Here is a 22,923-nt window from a genome sequence, read left to right as displayed (position 1 = left end):
CTCAGATTCGATTATAAGACGATTATTGATGCACCCCCCTCCTTTTTTTTTTTTTTTTTTTAATATAAAATAAAGTTTTGTACATTAGTTCCAAAATTGTTCAAAAATACTCTCAGGCTAAACCAAACTACTATTTCAATATCAAGTTAACATATAGCAGTAAACAAATATACAAAAATAACATTAAATAAAAAAACTCCAGTCCCCATTCTGTATCAGCAGCTTTAAACTACATTCAATTAATTTAATGTTGTGAATCAACCGTTAAAGTTGTTAAAATTGCTCCCGTTATTCCATAATTTCCCTTTTGTCTACTTTTGACATGTGAAAGTTTTAAAACTATTTTAAAGATAGATTCAAGTCAATATTTTACCGATTTAGGAGTATTTTAGATAAAAAGTTAATTAGGTTTGCTTGGAAGGTTCGCTACAACAGCATTGCAGGGAAGTTTACTGCTTTAAGATGGCGGCCGTTTACTAACGCCCGCATCTAGCTTTTTGCAGATGTGCTGCTACCGCTACCGAGTCTATAATCCATCTAGTCATATATAAATGATATCTACCGCAACATTATGTAGCTTAGCTGTACTTGTAGCAGCTTTTCGGCAGCAGTCAGGTATGTTGTTGTGTTTTTTTATCTCGTGGCATGAGTTGAGCTAGAGCCGTGAGTTGAGCGTTGGCATTACCCGAGGGGCCGGTTAATGAGAAGCATAATGTTTAGCTACTCCCGCTCCGTTCCGTCCTGAAGTCCGCGCGGCGCGCTGAGTGTGTTGTACTTCCACTTTACTTGGCATATTTCAATAATCGGAATTTGGATGTTTGTGAATCGTTCTCGAATCTTCCACAGCCGAATCGCGAATAATCTAAGAATCGGAAATTTTGCACACCTCTAATTGTCACCCCTGCAATTCTATCAGATAATGCTCAATTTCTCCTAGAAAATGATTGCAATTACAAATGCTTTGGTAGGAATATCTTCATTTATTTTGCTTGCAATAAAAAACAAAACAAAAAAGAGAATGGAAAAAAATTAGATCATTATCATTTTACACAAAACTCCAAAAATGGCCCAGACAAGTATTGGCACCCTTTGAAAAATCATGTGATCCTTCTCTAATTTGTGTAATTAACAGCACCTGTGGCACATAACCGGTGGTGGCAATAACTAAATCACAATTGCAGCCAGTTAAAATGGATTAAACTTGACTCAACCTCTGTCCTGCGTCCTTGTGTGTACCACATTCAGCATGGAGAAAAGAAAGAAGACCAAAGAACTGTCTGAGGACTTGACAGGCAAAATTGTGAGGAAGCGTGGGCAAGTCCATCTCCAAAGACCTGAATGTTCCTGTGTCTACCGTGCGCAGAGTCATCAATAAGTTTAAAGCCCATGGCCCTGTGGCTAACCTCCCTAGATGTGGAGGGGGAAAAAAAATGACGAGAGATTTCAACGAAAGATTGTGCGGATGATGGATCAAGAACCTCGACTAACACCCAAACAAGTTCAAGCAGTTCTGCAGTCCGAGGGTAAAACAGTGTCAACCTGTACTATCCGTCTGCGTCTGAATGAAAAGGGACTCTATGGTAGGTTACCCAGGAAGACCCCACTTCTGACCCAGAGACATAAAAAGGCCAGGCTGAAGTTTGCCAAAACTTACCTGAGAAAGCCAAAAACGTTTTGGAAGAATGTTCTCTGGTCAGATGACACAAAAGTAGAGCTTTTGGGGAAAAGGCATCAACATAGAGTTTACAGGGAAAAAAACGAGGCCTTTAAAGAAAAGAACACGGTCACACATGGTGGAGGTTCCCTGATGTTTTGGGGTTGCTTTGCTGCCTCTGGCACTGGACTGCTTGACCGTATGCATGGCATTATGAAGTCTGAAGACCACCAACAAATTTTGCAGCATAGTGTTAGCCTGGAACTCCAGACTCACCGCTGTACCAGCAATAGAGTTCAAATAAAAACTGGTGTGGACATCAACTTCCGCACTTTCAAATGAGACCTACCAGCGGCACGTGGGTGACGTAATTACAGCATGACGAAGCTTCAAAGACGATATGCGTAAACACGTTGCTGCCGACACGTTCGGTGTTAAAGGGTTAAGATGGTTTTGTATCCTTTCCCAGCTTTATACAAATCAACAATCCCTGATCGCAGGTCGGCAGATAGCTCTTTGACCGAGCCATGATGCACATCAGACAATGCTTCTAATTAGGGCTATCGAATATTTTAGTAATCGACTGAAAATTCTATCGATTAATCGAGTAATCGGATAAAACAAATATATTTTTAGGTGAAGAGCAATTATAAATATACATGAGAAAACAAGACATTTCATCTAATCTTAAACCATTTTCAGTCAATCAATGTCTTTATTTTCAATGTATATTGTTGAAAACAGCCAACAATTGCATCTCAGATGTAACTAGAATAGAAAAAAAGACTAATTCACTGCATTCACTCAAAAAACCTTTATATCTTATTAAAAATATATATACAGTGCCTTGCAAAAGTATTCGGCCCCCTTGAACCTTGCAACCTTTCGCCACATTTCAGGCTTCAAACATAAAGATATAAAATTTTAATTTTTTGTCAAGAATCAACAACAAGTGGGACACAATCGTGAAGTAGAACAAAATTTATTGGAAAATTTAAACTTTTTAATAAAAAGGAAAAAGGAGGACTACGACGGCGGTCTGAAACCCGCGGCTCTCGGGCCGCATGTGGCTCTTTAGCGCTTTTTTATGGAAAAAGATGGGGGAGGGAAATATATTTTTTGTTTTAATAGGATTTCTAGGAGGACAAACATGACACAAACATTCTTTCAATTCATTAATATTGTAATGAAGTTAAACTTGTGGTGGCATCGTACAACAGAGTAGTCACGTGGTGCGCTATAGGATCCACTGCAGGGAAAATAAACATTTAATCATGAAAGCTAATTATGTATTTCTAGCCAACTTAGTCATTTTTATAGTAGGCTAATATAGCTAGTATTGATAATTATAAGGCTTGTACAAGGCTTTGAATTTTTTGCTGCTCCAGACATACTGTATCAGTTTTTTTTTTTTTTTTTTTTTTTTTTGGGGGGGGGTCAAATATGGCTCTTTCAACAGTTTGGGTTGCCAACCCTGAGTCACTACGAGATGTAAGTCGTACTATTGCTACGAGAAAAAAAGTCGCATTATTACATAGGGTAACGTAGCTGTAATCAGCTACGCATTTTACATACATGTACCGTAGCTGAGAGCTATAACATTAGCCTAGCTAATGAAATATTTCAAATATATCTTTGTTATGGTTCTTCTTGGGGGAAAAAAAATAATTAAGGAAAAAAAAAAAAATTTGCCGTGGCACGACATGGTGAGGCTGTCCGACTCCGATGCAGCCCACCACCACAGTTTCAAAAAATCCTATGGGAAACACTGGTCAGAGACCCTCCCACCACAGTCTCCTAAAATCCTGTGGGAAACACTGCTGTATATATACCTAAAAATGCTGTTACGCTTGATAACACACATCACTTAAAAGTTAGGATTTTTTCGCACGTGTTTCAATTGAAATTTTATTTGTGTCAAGCCATTTTTAAGTTCTAGTTAAGTTTTAAGTTAGTCTGAACTGTAAGTCCTGATAGGATTTTGAGTTTTCGCAGTGTTCATAATAAATGTATGATACAGGCTGTATTGGAGCACATTAGGGACCAGTGCTACTGCTACTTGGTGTTTTATACAGCAATGACTACTGAGCTAAAATTGATAGTTAGCATTATTGAGTTTTTATTTTACACCCTCATCACTCCACAACGCTATGTTATGTTAAAGCCTGTATGTAAGACAAGTTAGCCACACATCGAAAGTGGTCATATTTAATAGAAACCTAGCCCTCCGCAGGACTAACGTTACTTGAGCTAGTGAAAGTAACGTTAATCTTATTTATTAGCGCTTAGTACTCTACTGCTTTAAGATGGTGGCTGTTTACTAACGCTGCCCAGACGCGGCCGAGTCTGTCATTTCATATCTAGTTCAACATACATGTGATCTCTATGAGACTCATCAGACGCTACCTACCAACGTAGCATCGTGCGGGCTAGTATTTAGCAACGTCAGCGTCATCTGTAGCGGCTGTCAGGTGCAGTAAGTTTTTTTTTGTTTTGTTTTTTTGCTTCTTCCTCTACGCACGTGACATCAGCGCGTTGTCCCGCATTAAAAGTAGTCCGAGCAAAACGTGAAGCTTAGAGCTGTCAAAATAAACGATTACTCGAGGTGAATAAAATTACTCGGATCAGTTTTTAAACTCGAGTTACTCGAGTATTCGTTTCAGCTCTACTTCTAATCAAGACATTTCTTACCAGGTGTGTGTTTTATAGAGGGCATGGCAGCTTTAAACCACTCGTCACTGATTGGGCACACACCTGACATAAATTGTTAGGTAAAAATTGGTTTCAATAGCTCTTTAAATCCCCTCAGGCAGAGGGTTCACTTACTTAATTTTCCCCCTTCTTTCATTGTTTGCATGATACGATCCTCATTAAAATATGAAAACCTACAAATGTTTGGGTGGTTTTAGTTAAAGCGGACACTGTTTTTTCATCTGTATGATTTTAACCAAGTGGTGAGTTCATGCAGAAATGTGAGAAAGTTTAAAAGGTTCTTTTTCACACCACCGGATGTATTTTTTGCAGGAAGCAGTTTTTGTTTACATTCAGAATTTTTCCTAGGTGTGATTGTGAGCATGAATGATTGTTTATCAGTTATTATTACGAAAAGCATGCAATATTTCCTTGCAAATAGGGGGGAAATGATTTGGAGAAAACTGCAGGGTATAGCAGTGTTTTGACATGTTTACAGTACTTTCCTAGTATTGCCAGATTCACGTACAGGCTGTACATTTGGCTACAAGTCGCTGGCGAGACGTTCAGACTTATTATTTTTAGTAAATACATAGACATTATAAACGATCAAAATGCAGAAGAAGTATGACGTGTGACTGGTAGAATAGTAAGATAAACATGCAAAATCGGGAAGAAATGCAGTCCTATTTCAACAGTAAGGACCCTAGACGTGTTTGTTACCAGTGTATATTGGGTAAGATGCGCTTGCGTAAGACGTGTTGAGGAGAAAACGTTGGGCCGCGCGCTACATAGATAACTTCGCCTTCAGCAACGAATTCTTCCGACTAGACAACGACATCTCTGTGTCACACTCCCACGCACGCAGCAATGGTGCTTTCACTTTCTTTTCGACATACGAGAGCGACACGCGAAGAAAAATCCCGTCGCATCGCCTTGCTGTATTGAGGGGAAAAAACGGAACGTACGGACTTACCTTACGACTTTCATGAAGACGCCCTGCCTTGCTCTCCCTCAGCGGCTTGAGGTTCCCAAGACTGGCAACGGAGGTGCACGCTCCGTGTCACACCCACGGCCATCGTATCGCTCCATGCTAGATAAACAACTAGCTAAGGCAAAGCATGGGACGAGGCGGGCGCGTGGGCGCTCCCTCCCCGTCTACCAGGCAATGTTTATCCACAAACCGTGACTATGGCTAACGTGCATTTTTGCAGCGGTGCGCTTCCACGAATGGTTTTTAGAGGAGCGTTTTGTGATTGGTGCCTGCCCGAGGCAGGGCCCGCCCCAATTTATCTTTGCTCTTTCGGGCTCAAGTTACCGCAGCGTTCTTAAAGCTACATAACATCGAAAAATACTCAGGGTGGATATTTATAGTCGGGGCTTGTTGATTTCAACAGAGGCAAGCACATGGCCTACTGCTCTCAATATCAAGGAAACGGTTAAGGTCATGGAACTCCCACTCTGTCAATCATTTTCTTGGTACATAAATTAACAATGACTACTCATTACGGAAAACATACATTGCAGAGAGCCGTCTGAACTATTCAGTCATGTGAAAAAGTTCGGACACGCCACGAAATATTCAGTTCTTTATTAAGAAATGTCTGATCTTGTTTTTCTTTTATCTCTGGAAAAGAAAGTGATTTAAAGTGCGTACGACAGGATTAAAAGAAAAAGTCCTAAATAGTATTATTATGTGAATTACAATCATACTATGGATTTTGCCATGTGTCATTGATTTTGCCATGTGGCATAATTGGTTTTGCCATGTGGCATTTTTTCTTTGCCGTGTAGCATTTTTTTTTTTGCCATGTGGGAAAATCGATTTTCCCCTCATGGCAAAAAAAAATGTGGCATTTTTTCTTTGGCACGTGGCATTTTTTTGCCATGTGGCAAAATTGATTTTCCTACATGGCAAAAAATGCCACATGGCAAAGAAAAAAAATGCCACATGGCAAAATGGATTTTGCCACAAGGTAAAATGGATTTTGCCACACGGCAAAAAAAAAAAAAAAAAAAAAAAAAAAACGCAACATGGCAAAATTCATTTTGCCACATAGGAGAAAAAATGCCACATGGCAAAATCCATTTTGCCACATGACAAAAAAATTCTACATGGCAAAAAAAAAAACAAAAAAAAAAAAAAAACGCCACATGGAAAAATTCATTTTGCCACATTGGGAAAAAAATGCCACATGGCAAAATCCATTTTGCCACATGGCAAAAAACATGCCACATGGCAAAATCCATTTTGCGACATGGCAAAAAACATGCCACATGGCAAAATCCATTTCACCACATGGCAAAAAAATGCCACATGGCAAAAAAAAAAAAAAAATGCCACATGGCAAAATCCATTTTGCCACATGGCAAAGAAAAAAATGCCACATGGAAAAAAAAACACCACATGGCAAAATCAATTTTGCCACATGGCAAAAAAATAAATAAAATGCCACATGGCAAAATACATTTTGCCACATGGCAAAGAAAAAAATGCCACATGAAAAAAAAATCCTACATGGCAAAATCAATTTTGCCACATGGCAAAAAAAAAAAAAAATGCCACATGGCACAATTTTTATGCCACGTGGCAAAGAAAAAATGCCACATGGCAAAACCCATTCTGCCACATCGCAAATACGACTTTTGGCTCTCGCTGTCTCAAATTTGGGCCATTAGAAATGAATGGAACGACAAATTTTTGGGGGGGAACCATATATTTTTGACAAATTCCGATTCTGACTAGATACTAAAGGCGCAACAACTAATCGATTAATCGACAACTTATCGATTAGCAAATTAATCGACAATTATTTTAATAACCAATTAATCGTTTAGGACCTTCTTCACCTTAAACTTGTCTAAATTCTTGAAAATTATTATTGTTAAAGTGCGTACGACAGGATTAAAAAAGTCTTAAATAGCATTATTATGTCAATTAGAATCATATTTTGAGACGATTCGACTATATACAACAATTTGGCGACGCACAAATGACGAGAAATTGGTCTTTTAATCTGTAGTTTAGCCATGCCTACCATTATAGGGCTCTAGCGTCCTCAACAGGAGGATGAAGTTGGCAGAGTCATGGTTTTCATCTGGTTTCTCTTTTTAAAGTGTATGGTCAAAAATCATCAAGCCATTTATAATGAATGGAAAATTTGGACGTGCATAGCCATCAATGGCAGAGCCTTACTTGGGTGTCAGTTGAATGTCAATGTGCTCTAATGTAAAGTGTATGGTCAAAAATCACAGCCAGACTTTTTCTGCCATTTATAATGAATGGAAAATTTGGACGTGCACAACCGTCAATTGCATGGCCTGCAAAAATGCCATATACCCCCCAAAAATGCCATACCCCCCCCCCACAAACCAAAATGCATTTTGCCACATGGCAAAAAAAAAAAAAAAAAAAAAAAAAAAAGCCACATGGCAAAAACATTTTGCCAAATGGGCAAAATCCATTTTGCCACATGGCCAAAAAATGCAACATGACAAAATCCATTTTGCCACATGGCAAAAAAAATAAAAAGTCCACAGGTAATAGGTACTGTTAATTAACAAATTACAGAAGCATCACATGATTTTTGAAAGGGTGCCAATACTTTTGTCCAGCCCATTTTTTGAGTTTTGTGTAAAATGATAATGATTTAATTATCTTTGAAATTCTCTTTTGTGTTTTTTCATCACAAGCAAAATAAATGAAGATATTAGTACAAAAGCATTTGTAATTGCAATTATTTTCTGGGAAAATTTGAGCAATATCTGACAGGGTGCCACTGTAACAATCAAAATTTATCTTCTGTGCTAATTATTTCTTCAGTTACATTTCCAGCTGTTTCATTAATTGCTAGTTATGGTATTTGGTAACACTTTATTTGACAGTGGTGCCATTAAACTCCCATAAACAATCATAATAATAACATGACATTAACATGACATTAATGAGCATTAATGAATGCTTATAACAGATTTCATTTAGTGTTATCCGGCAAATGATCTCACTTTTGAATGGATGTAAAAGATCCCAGCTGGACATAAATGGAGTTAGTGACGTCATCTACCGGATTACACTTAATGACATCTGTCATAAGCATTCAGTAATGACCATGACATTGTCATGGCATAATTATAACGGTCTTATAACAATCTTATTATGCCACTGTCAAATAAAGTATTACCTATCAACCATAATAAATCAACAGACAAGCTGCACTGGACTTTAAAGCCGCAGGATTCAAAATGAGGGATAGTCCGAAAGTTATAGTAATCGTTTCTCCCCCCCGAACTTTTGCCTGTAGAACGGGAAGTGGAGTGGGTGCTGAGGGTGCTGCAGCACCCCCTGGTGTTGGGGAGAAAAAGTGTTTTGGTAGGTTTTTTGTTTGTTTTTGTTTGTTAAAAATAAATAAAACATATTGAAACAACATTTAACTTTGGGTACTAAATACACATGTTGAATTTTTTTGTTTTTGTCAACACCACCTGACATCTTGCTCGCTACCGGGTCACGTTGAATAAGGCGTTATTGGAACGGAAAAGTTAACTGTCTAAACAGGAGGCGTTAACATGGCATAAAATAAGAATTTTTTTTTTTTTTTTTTACAAAAGCAGCGACATTTTCTAAAATTCAAGGTCGAAAATGAAGATGATTGTCCTTTGTCCTTGCATTGTAGCCATATTATTGTCGTTGCTGTGGAGCTGCCACCGTGCAGAGCCGTGTTGGATATTCGCACGCAATTTATTTTAGGATTGTGAAAAGAGGGTCTTAACCGAGGCCCTTTTAGTTTTCAAATGTGTTCGTGTGTCATTGCGCCGTCTAGCTGCGGGGATTTGCATTACAATACACGGACACTTTTATTTCCAATACAAAAACTCACACTGTAGGTGAGATAAAATGCTGTCTTTGTAGTAGCCTAGTAGTAGTATGTAAACTATTTAGCATGCGTGTGTACTTTGTGCACGCCTTGTATGGAGAAAACGCGCGAGCAAAACAAATTTGGACCAAAACGGCTGTTTTTGGATGGGGAAAAACAAAATAAGATCCTCAACACCCCTTGCTGTGAGTGACTTCCAGCGCCCCTGAATATTACCTAAATAAGTTTGAGTCCAAAATTGGAAAAGGGATAAATAATCACAAAATGGAGTGAAATACTGAATGAGAATGTAGTACCTTGGTTGACCACGCGATGATGCAAAAGTTCTAGATTTATGCAGCAGGAGGCATCTGAGTGTATATTGTACGAGTGGGATTCCCAAATATAGCATCAATGAGACGAAACAATAGATGTTTAATATTTAACATTGGAAATGAACATACATGCAAATAACAAAGTGACTGAAAACAGATGTGCTCGGAACGTGATGCGAAAACAGACAAAAAAAATCATTAAACCTCGCACAAATCATACAATAACATGAACTTTAGTCAAAAGTTCAGTGGAAAAGGGTTGACATAGATGCACCAGAATGACTAAGGGTCGGATACAAGAAAAACTGACGTTTATGTCTATAGATGGTATACAGTACAAAAATCCCATTAAATTAACAATAACAGATCAAAAAAAAAAAAGGATAGCCAGCTCAGATAGTACATCCATGGTCTTATTAATATTATACATCTAATGTACCTTTTTTTTTTTTGTCACTTTCAGGACAGCTTAACCCGTCAAGTGGTCAATCAAAAGAAGCCAAACAATTCGGCTTCACGAACAAGATATAAGAACTACAGTATGTCAATAAAAGACTAAGGTACATGCATAAAAAAATATATATGCAGTAATATTGTCTTATTTAAAAAGGCACAGGTATTTAGCAACTAAATATATTTTATATGGCTTGGCAACACTGGATATTTTAAACCTATGTTTTCATCCTAATGTGTATAAGGTGTGTTTTTGGTGTTGAGCAATACTTAAAGTGGAAATTCAGAATTTTTGACATTAAGCTTAAACGTCGCATTAGCTGGAGTTTAATTAGCAAGTGGAGTTGATTATAACAAATTCCGTGCGGTTTATTCGTTACCAGTTTCAGGGCTCTAAAGTGGCTAAGCTAGCATGAGTCACACATGCCATTTTTGGACTGTAAAGTCAACATCTTAACGCGGAAGTGGGTCAACAGAGACATGCCCTCGCATACAATCCATGTTATTACTGCTTATTTTCTGCTAGAAATATTTCCAAAAAGAACATGCCGAGTAAACACTGCTGCTATGGAACTTGTAGAAACGACTCAAGACATTTGGACATATAAAGGATGTTTTCTTCATGTTTCACAAAGCCAAAAACTCTGAGGAAAAAATATGATGAATGGATAACTGGTGCGGATGTCAAAAGACCAGTTAAACACAAACAAGGTGAAGCCATTCACCTTCATGTGCAGTAAACATATTGTTAGAGGCCATGGTCCTACAGAGGACAAAGAGGTGAGCCATTTTGAAATTTTTACTATTTTTTAGTGTGGCGTTTTGATGTGCCGCTTCTATTCTGTTCTTCTAACGCCAGATTTCTGTTGAATAAGCACAAAAGCTGGACCGCATCCAAACAGGAGGGATCGTCTCAGGAGTGATTTGTTCGAGGATTTAAGGTGATATTTTTCCGACCATGCATGCATTTAGAAACTTGGGGGGAAAAAAATCAATGGGAGAAATTAGCCGCTACGGCATTGGCATCATAGTTCGCAATATTTACGTAGAATAAACGCTAACTGCAGGTTTTTTTTTTTACGTCCATATCTATAAAGAATTTGGGGATTTAAGCACTCATTCACTAGAATTTTCACTGGAAAAGCTCTGCTTACGTAAGGCGTCCACTAGCTACATTCACTAACAGACTAGCATTGTACTTCAACATATTTACGTAAAAGAAATGCTAACTGCACGTTTTTTTTTTTTTTGCTCTTAACCATGAATCGAGACCGTTTTACATTCGTATCTTTAAAGAATTTAGGGATTTAAGCATTTATTCACGAGAATTTTCAATGAAAAAGCTCTGTTTACATAAGGCGGCCACTAGCTACATTGACTAACAGACTAACATTGTACTTTGACATATTTACATAAAATAAATGCTAACTGCACTTTTTTTTTGTGTGCTTTTAACTAAGAATCTAGACTGTTTTACGACCATATCTATAAAGAATTCAGGGATTTAAGTATTTATTCACAAAAATTTTCAACGAAAAAGCTCTCTTTACATAAGGTGGCCGCTAGCTGCATTCACTAACAGACAAGCATTGTACTTTGACATATTTATGTAAAATAAATGCTAACTGTATGTTTTTTTGCTTTTAACCAAGAACTGAGACTGTTCTACGTCCATATCTATAAAGAAAAAAATCACTCTTCTCTGCAACGTGTTCCCTGCAGAGCTGCTGGATTACAAATGTTCACACTACAGTTATTGACATGCAATGTGAAGTTTGAATAACTTTGTCCTGAAAACACAGTAGCCAACACTATTGATTGCATGGCATGCTAAGACGGGACCATTGACTCGTGCTAGCTTAGCCACTCCTGAGCCCTGAAACGAACAACTATAACAAACTACACAGAATTTGTTGAAATCAACTCCACTGACTGATTAAACCCCTGCTAACTTGAAAATTAAGCCTAATGTAAAAAATCTAAATTTAGGCAAAAGAGGCACTTTTGAGCACACGCAAAATATACGCACGGACACAGTAAAACCTGAGGAATATAGTACATATCAAAATGATAAGGTTTCGCTTACTAAATCTCAACGAGCATGTTTATTGCTTCCACAAAAATGATCAACTTGATACTACTACTGATTATTTTCTATTTTACGAGTTAGTGATTCAAAAGGTGATCTGAAACTGATTTGTCAGTATTCAAAATATTTTGCAATAAAAAAAAGAGGTAGTGTGATACAGACTACACTAGTGGCGGTAAGACAAAAGCCTTAGATTTGTATTGTCATTTAGTAAAAAGTCATGTAAATCATAACTTATATATACATCTGAACTTCTGTCAGATATTTGTCCAAGTAGGCGATATAGATAACTAAAAAGACAATATGTATATAGTGTTTAAATAAGCCACAAAGAGATTTTTCGATGCTCATAGAGATGATTCCACAACCGCTTCACTTCACTACAACATGAATTGTGTGTATCCTTCAGCACCCGTAACGATCACATCCATCCAGATTCTCATGGCCTCGGGGGAAGGGGCCACCATGTAGTAGACCCTGTCGTGAGTCTTCACACTGAAAGTAAGGGAGGGGTTGGGGCTCTAAAGGAGACAAAAAGCAATATATGTGAAATATTGGCATGAAAATGGGTCAGGGGTTAAAAAGGTCAGAAGGGTGTGGAGGAAATATATTCCGGTACACTGTACAACTAGGGCTGTTCCAAATGATTAGTCAGCTGACTATTTTTACGATTAGTCGACTCATCTAATAGTCTGCCCCCCCCCCCCCCTTTAAAAAAAATTTTTTTTTTTTACTAATTTAGCAATTACATTTTTGATGCTGCTTATTAATTCGCAAAAACATTTTGGAACACTTAAATTCTTTATTAGAGTACAAATAAACACGTAAATAAGAACAATAAATCACAAATAAATAGGGCTGTCAAACGAATAAAATTTTTAATCGACTTAATTACAGCTTAAAAATGAATCGTAATTAATCGCAATTAATCGCAATTCAAATCATCTATAAAATATGCCATATTTTTCTGTAAATTATATATATATTCTGTAAAATAAATTGTTGGAATGGAAAGATAAGACACAAGACGGATATATACAGTACATTCAACATACGGTACATAAGGACTGTAGTGGGCATTTCACTCTACTGTCATTTAAATCTTTCTATGCTGTCCTCACTCCGAAGCGTCTACTTTTTCCAAAGCTAGACAGCTAGTGAACAACGCCTTAATAATCAGACTTCTTCCTTTTTCATCTGATTTATTAATAAAATAGCCTCAAACCATTGTCCTCTTTAGACCGTCGTAAAACTACAAAAAAAAAAAAAAGTACACAAGCATTGCATTAGCAACAACGTTAGCTTCGCACGCTATACAGGTTCACTAAACATAAACAAAAAGCGTCTCATACAAAAAATAGAACATTTCGCTTACTAACATAACATGTACATTCTTTACAACAACCGTATTTACGGACAAATCTTGTCCAAGGATCATATAAGCACAACATTACAACGTAGGCGTCAGCCCTAGACGTCGTGCAGCCATATTGAACTGGCAAGAAAAAAATAAACCATGTCGCAAAGCGACCACAAGAGTTCGCTGTTAGACAGCACAAAAAGCCTTGATGTAAAACTTACCAAAAGGCAGAATACTGTCTGAGCGGGACATGTGCGTTAATTGCGTCAAATATTTTAACGTGATTAATTTAAAAAATTAATTACCGCGCGTTAACGCGATAATTTTGACAGCCCTACAAATAAACAATGAGGTCAAATGCTGATAGCATTAACTCGTGCAAAAGAATGGGATGTAAACAGATTCAGAACACTGACTTTGCCTTTCAAACATGATTCAAAACAATTCTTAAAAAAATATCTAGCATTAATATTATAGTATATTACTGTATATAATAGTAGTATAATCATATAACCAATCAGAATTTTCATAAAGGGTGTCATTTTAAAGCTATTCTTAGTGTAGAATCTGAATTCTGAAGTATGTGGGATTAACTCCAGAAATTGTTATTAAATGATGAACACGACATGCTTTTATTTTGAAATGTTCACCGGAAGTACGTTCGCTAAACTGCTCACCGTAAGTCAAGGCATGTGGTGTCAATAATCAATTAAAAAAACATTTTTTTTTGTTTGCAAATGCTGTTAACCAACGATTTGTATTGTTTGAAGTGTCACCTTTTAACCGCACGTTTGCGTTTTGGAGAAGACTGCCAATGTTTTACAGCAGGCTAAAGTAGGTTGTCTTTTTTCCCCATTTGCCTCAATGTACCAATGCTAACGTTTACAGTGTTTAATATAGATGTGCTTCCTTATTTTGTATGTCTGAACATTAATTCTACGGCATGTTGATGACCAATAAACATCCGTGAAAGGAACTGAAGTCTCATATGCCATCAGCATGCACGCACGAGCGCGCGGCGATAAAGCACAGCCGCGAAAATGACCGCCCTCATTTTTATTTACCGTGCGATAAATGGACTCATCATTTCGCGACAGGCTTAGCAACTTCAATAAAACATGTCGTTAGATGGACTTACGATCTGCCAGCTTATAAATGTCTCCTGTCGTCTTCCAAAATTACAACTGGGTGACTGCGTTTTAGGTGTTCATTCACGGCCGACGTGCAGCCAAGCTTAGCATTGAAGAGACAGGACACAACAGCGTAACTTCCTTTGTTTCATTGAAATAAGTCAATGTTTTGGCCACTCTGGTGCGTTTTTTTGGCTTTGTGACACTTTCCCCGCTTGCATAACAAGCGTCCGATATTAAAAATGTTCTCCTCGGATCTACACAATTCATGTTGGTTACCCTTTTTGATTTCAAAAGGGCGAATTTCGCTGAAAGGTGAGAGATTTTCAACCCTGGAAATAAGACATTCTCAGAGACAAATGTCAATTTGTGAAGACGTGTACCTTATGTGCATTTTTCAGGTGGTCGTAATACACCTCTTCTATGGCTTGGAAGTAGATCACGCCTTTCAGCTTGGCTTCATGCTTGTCTACAACGATATCAACATTATAGTGGAACTACATAATAAATTGAACAAACCCAACTACAAAATGGATCAACACTCCAACCTGAGTAGTAGGAAAGCGTCCGCCGATTGCGATCGAAGACGAACCAGCGCTTCTTCCAGGTCTTTATCTTGCCTCCCATCTTGATAAGGTAGCCTCTGCACGTCTTTTCGGAGATGGACAAGTGGAAGCACGTGTCTGCGCTGTGACCCGCCGACTCAATGTGAGCCCGCAGGTCAAAATCGTCCTTGCGCACCGGTAGGTACCGTGTGAGTGGTCGGGACTAGGAGACAGAATAACAACCTCCGTGAAGTTGGCCGCCCATCAGACGCAAATTTATGTCAAAATTGTTTCAATCGTTTGTGCTGCAAAAAGTTTTTTTTTGCCGCCATCGTTCTGCAGTTATTAAACATTGTGTTTTAGGTCATCCAGAGTTCACCCAGGTACGGCAGAATGGAACCACAGTGCTGGTTTATGCTGGAAAAATTCTTGTTTTAATTGCTATGGTTTTATAGATATTGATATTAATTAGGGCTGTCAAAATTATCGCGTTAACGGGCGTTAATTAATTTTTTAAATTAATCACGTTAAAATATTTGACGCAATTAACGCAGATGCCCCGTTCTGACAGATTTAAATGACGGGACAGTGAAACGCTCACTTGTTAATTGTTTTATGGAGTTTTGCCGCCCTCTGCTGACGCTTGGGTGCGACTGATTTTATAGGCTTCAGCAGCCAGTAATTATTGACATCAATAATGGCGGGCTACTAGTTCATTTTTTTGATTGAACATTTTTATTTATAAAATTCATATTCTTTTATATTATTTATATTCATTAAAACGAAAACATTAAGAGGGGTTTTAATATAAAATTTCTATAACTTGTAATAACATTTTTTTTTTAAGAACTACAAGTCTTTCTATCCATGGATCGCTTTAACAGAATGTTAATAATGTTAATGCCAACTTGTTGATTGTTATAAAAAAATACAGTCCTTATGTACCGTATGTATGTATATATCCATCTTGTGTCTTATCTTTCCATTCCAACAATAATTTACAGAAAAATATGGCATATTTTATAGAAGGTTTGAATTGCGATTAATTACGATTAGTTAATTTTTAAGCTGTAATTATCTCGGTTAAAAATTTTAATCGTTTGACAGCCCTAATATTAATTTATAGTGATGATGTCACACGCAGCCCCTCATTTGCGGTGGAATTGAACCACGATGTTGCCATTTGTTTCTGCCTCGTTAGTGCTGTAAAAATTTTTGTTTGAGCTGCCATCGGTTTGCAGTTATTAAACAATGTTTTTTTTTTTTAAATGATTCAGTTGGACAGTTATGTTTAAAACTGATCAAAATTATTACATTTGGAGTGCTTAAAAAGCATTTATTAATATATTACATATATATATGCACACACACACATTTTTAAAAAATCATACTTTGGGGGAAAAAAGTGAGAAAAAACATGTCTTATATGTATCTCTTTCCAGTGCTAGATCTGAATAAATACATTTTTCACACACATACACACACACCCACACACGCACACACACAATAAAAATGGGGGGTGGGGGGTTTATTCACGACTTTGGGGTTTTTCACTTATCGTGGTGGGTTCTGGTCCCTGTTAACCGCGAAAAACAATGGAATACTATACACTGTGGTCATGATGAGTCATCAATAGTCTTTCCAAACAGCTTTTCAAGTCATCTAGTAAATATTTCTTTAAAAAAAAAAAAAAATTAATATCGCAATATATCGCAAACCCCCCAAAAAATCGCAGCAATAGTTTTTTCCAATATCGTTCAGGCCTACTACTCACTACGTAGTGTCTATTGAAAGGGCATTCAGTATTTCATTTCTACATCTTTTCCTCTCACCTGTACTCTCTGTTTCTCTCGTAACTTCACTTCACGATCGATGAGTTTCTGCCGCCTGCTGGTCTCCTCCTGGAGCATCTTCTCCAGTTCCTCCCGCCTCCTTTTCTCCTCATCCAATGCCTGCTTGCGAATTTCCATCTCTCGCTCCTGAGAGTCATCGGTAAAATACTTCTTAAGTATAGTAGATAACACAGAGGGAAAAAAATACACCCGAGTACATCTTGAGTTCTTATCACCTTGTGTTCAAGGAGCCTGTTTTTTTCTGCCTGCGCTTCTCTCAGCAGACGTTCCATCTCCTCGAGCTTGGCCACATTGGAAGTGCTTGCGCTGTAACACACAATACAAACGTTTTTGTTAATTTAATCTTTACGTAATAGATCATTCATTCAATGTATTATACAGCAGTTTATAAATCAAACAATTTCTCCCTCCCTTATTTGATATCCACGCACACACATAATCCAGGGGCATCACTAGACCAAATACAGTAAGTGAGCAAGACATTTTTTTTAGCACTTATCTGTAAGAAAAAGTCAGAAATAGCACTTTAAACTATATACAGTGGTATGAAAAAGTATCTGAACCTTTTGGAATTTCTCACATTTCTGCATAAAATCACCATCAAATGTGATCTGATCTTTGTCAAAACCAAACAGATGAAAAAACTGCTTTAACTTATACCACCCAAACATTGATAGGTGTTCATATTTTAATGAGGATAGTATGCAAACAATGACAAAAGGGATAAAAATAAGTAAGTAAACCATTACACTTAATATTTTGTAGCTCCTCCTTTGGCAGCAATAACTTCAACCAGACGCTTCCTGTAGCTGTGGCACCTCTATCAGGACTAATCTATGCCCAGTCTTCTCTTCAAAACTGCTGTAGTTTAGTCAGATTCCTGGGACGTCTGGCATGATTCATTCTTCTATTAATGATTACGTTGTCCAGGCTCTGAGGTAGCAAAATAGCCCCAAATCATGATGGTTCCTCCACCGTCCCTCACGGTGGGGATGAGGTATTGATGTTGGTGAGCTGTTCCATTTTTCCTCCAAACATGAGGCTGTTTGTTACTCCCAAACAATTCAACTTTGGTTTTATCAGTCCACAAAATATTTTGCCAAAACATTTGTGCAGTGTCCAAGTGCCTTTTTAATGAAAATGTTTTCTTAAGACAGCAGTGGCTTCCTCCGTGGAGTCCTCCCATGAACACCATTCTTGGCCATAGTTTTACAAATAGTTAATGTGTGCACAAAGATATTTGGATTGTTCCAGTGATTTCTGTAAGTTTTTTTGCAGACACTCTAGGGTTCTTTTTTTTACCTCTCTGAGTATTCTGCTCTGAACTCTTGTCGTCATCTTTGGTGGACGGCCACTCCTTGGGAGAGAAGCAACTGTGCCAAACTATTTGTAAACAACTTCTGTGACAGTTGATTGATGACATCCTACAATGCTTCTTATCAAGACAATTCTTACTACTGGTGCACAATAATTATGACGTCATCCCGATAAATCCGATAACATTTATAATAGGACCGATAATATGTACTGTACTGTTTGCAGTTTACATAATAGTATAGGAAATCAGTTGCCCATTTGCGGGGCATGGCTCCCACCTGCTGGTTAGAATAATTCAATGCAACTATTTTTTGTTACAGTAGTTTGGTTCAATCACTTACACATTGCGATGTCTAGCGGTAGCATTGACAGTCGTGAATGCTTTCTGTTACATTTCCGCCTCGGAAATATATGTAAGTATTTTATGTTTACTATTACATATGGATGTGCAAAATATGTTTACCTCTGTGGTGAAGGGCTATAAGTACAGAACTTCATAAGTTGTGTTCTAGAGGCCAGCCAACGCTTTAGTAGCTCAAGCTAGTGTGCTAAGTGTATTGTGCAGTTTGTTGTAAATTGAGTATTGAATATGTGTACGGTATTTTTCTGATGTACTTTCCGAATATTAAGACGAGTGTCTTCCCATAAAAGCAAGAAAAGACCAAGCCTTGTGGTTTATGTAAGTGCATTCATTCTTAGCTGGCTGCCTGGCAGTGCAGAATTGAAACGCACTGTTTTGTTCATGTCATTATGAAAAATCTGATGAGATCAAAGGCAAATCTATGTTGAATCCATCACTATTTTTTTTTTTTTTTTTTAAACCTCCACGTGTTCAAAAACAGGTTATACATTTAAAAAATTATATATTATCGGTTATCGATATCGGTATCGGCTTTGAGGAGCAGAAAGTTATCGATATCGGTTTCAAAAAATGGATATCGTGCACCCCTAATTCTTACCAGGTGTGTGTTTTATAGTGGGCAGGGCAACTTTAAACCACTCATCAGATATTGGGCATACACCTGACTTAAAATGTTTGGGGGAAAATTGGTTTCAATTGCTCTTTATGTCTCCTTAGGCAGAGGGTTCACTTGCTCATTTTTCCCCCATATGTCATTGTTTGCATGCTATCCTCATTGAAATATGAAAACCTATAAATGTTTGGGTGCTTTTAGTTAAAGCAAACACTTTTTTCATCTGTGTGATTTTGACAAAGATCACATTTGATGGTGATTTTATGCACACATGTAAGAAATTCCAAAAGGTTCAGATACTTTTTCATACCACTGCATTGTCCAACCAAAATACAAGTGCACTTTTATTAATCACATCGAGACAAGAAGGAGAGTGAGTCAAGTAAGAAACATAAAAGACAAGCAAATTGGAGCAATGAAATGATAACATCCAAAAGAAAGCTTATGCTCAGTTATATGATAATGTCCTAGAAACCAGAGCTTTCCAAAGAAAGTTGTACACACTACATGATCAATGTTGATGCTTATACGCAATAATATTGATATTTTACAAAATGAGTATATACAAACTAGTGTCGAATAGCTGTAATATTTAGGTAGAGAAGAATTCCAATACAGCACTACATTGTCTTACCTTAATTGAACAAAGGAAATCACACTCATTTTCACTGTACTCCAAATTGAGTACAAATCTCCAATTCTGTCTTTGCACGACAAACCCACATTCATCTTCTACTTTAAAAAAAGTCCAACTAAAACAGTGCTCCAGAAACTACGTGACCAGTCTTGAATGGGAGCCATGCTTCAGATAAGTACAACCCATTCGGTCTACAAACAGTTTAAAAATGTGCAATTTATAACTCTACTGGAACAAGAGGAGGGGGATGGTTCAATGTTTGAACTAAAACGAGGGGGGAGGGAAAAAAAAAAAAAAAAAAAAAGAACACGTGGTTTTAGTCCAAACTGGGCCCCCAAATCATAATCGCATGTTCTGTTCATCAGAACCCAAGGCACGCACACACAACTTTAAACGTTACAAACTTACCTCGAGATGTTGTCAGGAGAGCATGCCGAGATGCTGGTTTCAATGGAGTCGGTGCTATCCACACTCATTGTGTCAAAGGCCTGGTTGTCGCGGTACTCAAAAGCATTGAGGTAGACGTTGGTCTGGGATGATGCTCGAGAGCTCGGCTGACCTGGACGCAAAAAGACGTGTGGGGAAAAAAACAACATGAGAATTTAATTCAGAGTGATCAGTTTTATACCTGTCGGCATCACCCCTTCATGGAGTGTCGTCTGCCCCTCCGGCTTCAGCTTTATATCACTAAGTCCCGCCAGTGTGACTAATGCATTCAATAATATTCCACTGTCCTGCAAGTAATTCAGGAGCATATGCTCTTAAATAGCGGCGCTCAAATGTATTTAGAAAGCTGCGAGTATTGATAAGATACAATTGCCGAAAAAGAACGTCCGAATGCTGAGGAGTAGAGGCAGTAAATACGGTATATAGTGTGTATGCAAGTCCCCTTCTGACTACAGGAAGAAGATACAAACACACAGTCTGATTGCATCTGCCGCAAAGACCTGACACACCCATCTGATGTGCCAGATAAGGAGACCAAAGGCACTGAAGGACCCATACAGCTGCATAGGAAATAACACACAGTTCCAAAAAACTTATTAGATGGGGCTTTGCAAGGCAAAGGCTCTGATGGTAAAATTCCCATATTTTTGAATTGCGAATCTTCGGCACGCTGCACAGCCAAAAAAGTTTGACCGACATTGTTTGGACATCAAAATTATCAGATTTTTCGCGCTAAACAGGAAATTTTTCAAGGACCCCCCCCCCCAGAATTTTCTGTTCGCCCGTAAACAGGTTTTTAAAAACTGTCCCATTCATTTTAAATGGGATGTCATTGACAGCCGATCTCCAGTCCAAATTTCTCATTCATTTTCAAAGGCAGGAAAACATACAGTTGAATGAAAAAGTATCTGAACCTTTTGGAATTTCTCACATTTCTGCATAAAATCACCATCACATGTGATGTCAAAATCACACAGATGAAAAAACGGTGTCTGCTTTAACTACAACCACCCAAATATTTATAGGTTTTCATATTTTAATGAGGATAGCATGCAAAAAATAACAAAAGGGGGAAAAAATAAGTACCGTAATTTCCCGAATATAACGCACACTCCCCCCCCCCCAAAATCAACTTGTAAAATCATGGTGCGCATTATAAACGGGTACATGGTTGGAGACAGAAATACTGTATATATTATATATAAATATAAACCGATTTTTTTTTTTTGTGTTGAAGAAACGTATGCAGCGATCCGTTGCCGACCATTACGGTACGTGACGTCACCATTTTGTTTCGGTAATACTTCACTGTGATCTGCCGAATGATTTCGTCTGTGTTAAATTCTGCTTTTTTCACTCTTCACAAAGCACAGAATTTAGTTTCTTGAACTCATTTGAGTCAACGTTTATTGCAGCTCTGCAACTCGGACCATAACAAACGTAACAACAAAGACTTCCTTGTGTGTGTCCGTCAACTATATCTGTCCTTCGGGAAACTCCAACCCAAATAATAATAGTTCCTATTGTTACTGTCGTGTCGACAGCAATGAGCTCTCTCGGATTTCCAACTTACGTTCTCACGTTCATTTTACCGTATCAATCCATGGAAGAAACATTTATTCATCATGATGAAACGAGCAAGTTATACAGCAGCCTTTAAAAGAAAAGTCAAATCTGTTTTGTTTTCTCCTAGATTCTGGTAAGTTGGAGAAGTTGCCAAATCATATTATTACCGTAAATATTGTCAGTTTATGGTAATGTTTTGAACTACCAATATGCTATGCTTGTGCTGTGTTTCACCGGTCAGTAAAATGACATTTCTGTATCTGAAAGCGAGCTCTGTTTTCGTGTATTCTTCTATTTATTGGTGCTAAATTTGGGGTGCGCATTATACATGGGTACGCCTCATATTTGGGAAATTACAGTAAGTGAACCCTCTACCTAAGGAGACTTTAAGAGCAATTGAAACCAATTTTTACCAAACAATTTAAGTCAGGTGTATGCCCAATCACTGGTGAGTGGTTTGAAGCTGCCCTGCCCACTATAAATCACACTGCAATCAACAGAAAGTGACCCGATATCAACAGGACGTGTCACTCAAATGCATCTTTCTGTATCTACCACAGCAAAGCCCCATCATTATTTCTCCAGAAATTGCAGTTTCTAGTATTTAATGTAATGTTTTAATTTCAGCATTTCAAAACACCCCAAATCTGCAGATTTAGAAGATACTATATAGTTGATGGTTATAGAAAATTGGAAGTTGTCGAGTCTTGTAACAAAACTTAACTCATAAATATACTGTTCCATAATAGTGTGTACATACCTTTTTGCAGACGTCTGCTTTCTGTTTCTCTGCTGGATAAGGAGAGCATTCTGGGAAGAATGCTGCCACAGCTTGTGCTCTGTACTAAAGGTGGATGGGCCTGAGAGCATACGCACAAAACAACTGTATAGTAAAAGTGACAAAATAATCTATAGCTGCTGCTGCATTAAAATCTGACTAAAGAAATAGATAATAGAAATTGGACAGATGTCGTTAGCTACACAGAATTTAGATTACCGTATTGTTCGCACTATAAGGG

At 37.7% G+C, this 22,923-nt stretch overlaps 2 protein-coding genes across 6 annotated transcripts in view; both read right to left on the bottom strand.

Moving 5' to 3' along the window:
• The window catches only part of LOC130908833 (TLC domain-containing protein 4-B-like), a 32,213-nt gene extending 26,619 nt beyond the window's left edge, over positions 1-5,594 (bottom strand). The window contains exon 1 of the mRNA XM_057824695.1: positions 5,322-5,594. The gene's annotated coding sequence lies outside the window, so the exon portion shown is untranslated. The remainder of the gene's footprint in view (positions 1-5,321) is intronic.
• Positions 5,595-9,613: 4,019 nt separating this feature from the next.
• Positions 9,614-22,923, bottom strand: part of phldb2b (pleckstrin homology-like domain, family B, member 2b) — an 89,619-nt gene continuing 76,309 nt past the window's right edge. For all 5 annotated transcript variants that reach the window (XM_057824686.1, XM_057824689.1, XM_057824687.1 and 2 more), the window contains 7 exons: positions 22,665-22,764; positions 20,300-20,450; positions 17,179-17,269; positions 16,943-17,089; positions 15,114-15,333; positions 14,949-15,034; positions 9,614-12,596 (listed from right to left, as the gene is read on the bottom strand). In XM_057824686.1, the coding sequence (XP_057680669.1) occupies positions 12,456-12,596; positions 14,949-15,034; positions 15,114-15,333; positions 16,943-17,089; positions 17,179-17,269; positions 20,300-20,450; positions 22,665-22,764 (936 nt within the window). In that variant the 3' untranslated portion in view covers positions 9,614-12,455. The remainder of the gene's footprint in view (positions 12,597-14,948; positions 15,035-15,113; positions 15,334-16,942; positions 17,090-17,178; positions 17,270-20,299; positions 20,451-22,664; positions 22,765-22,923) is intronic.

Source organism: Corythoichthys intestinalis, chromosome 20 (assembly GCF_030265065.1).
Source record: "Corythoichthys intestinalis isolate RoL2023-P3 chromosome 20, ASM3026506v1, whole genome shotgun sequence".
Classification (NCBI taxonomy): domain Eukaryota; kingdom Metazoa; phylum Chordata; class Actinopteri; order Syngnathiformes; family Syngnathidae; genus Corythoichthys; species Corythoichthys intestinalis.
This window is presented reverse-complemented; position numbering and strand designations above follow the sequence as displayed.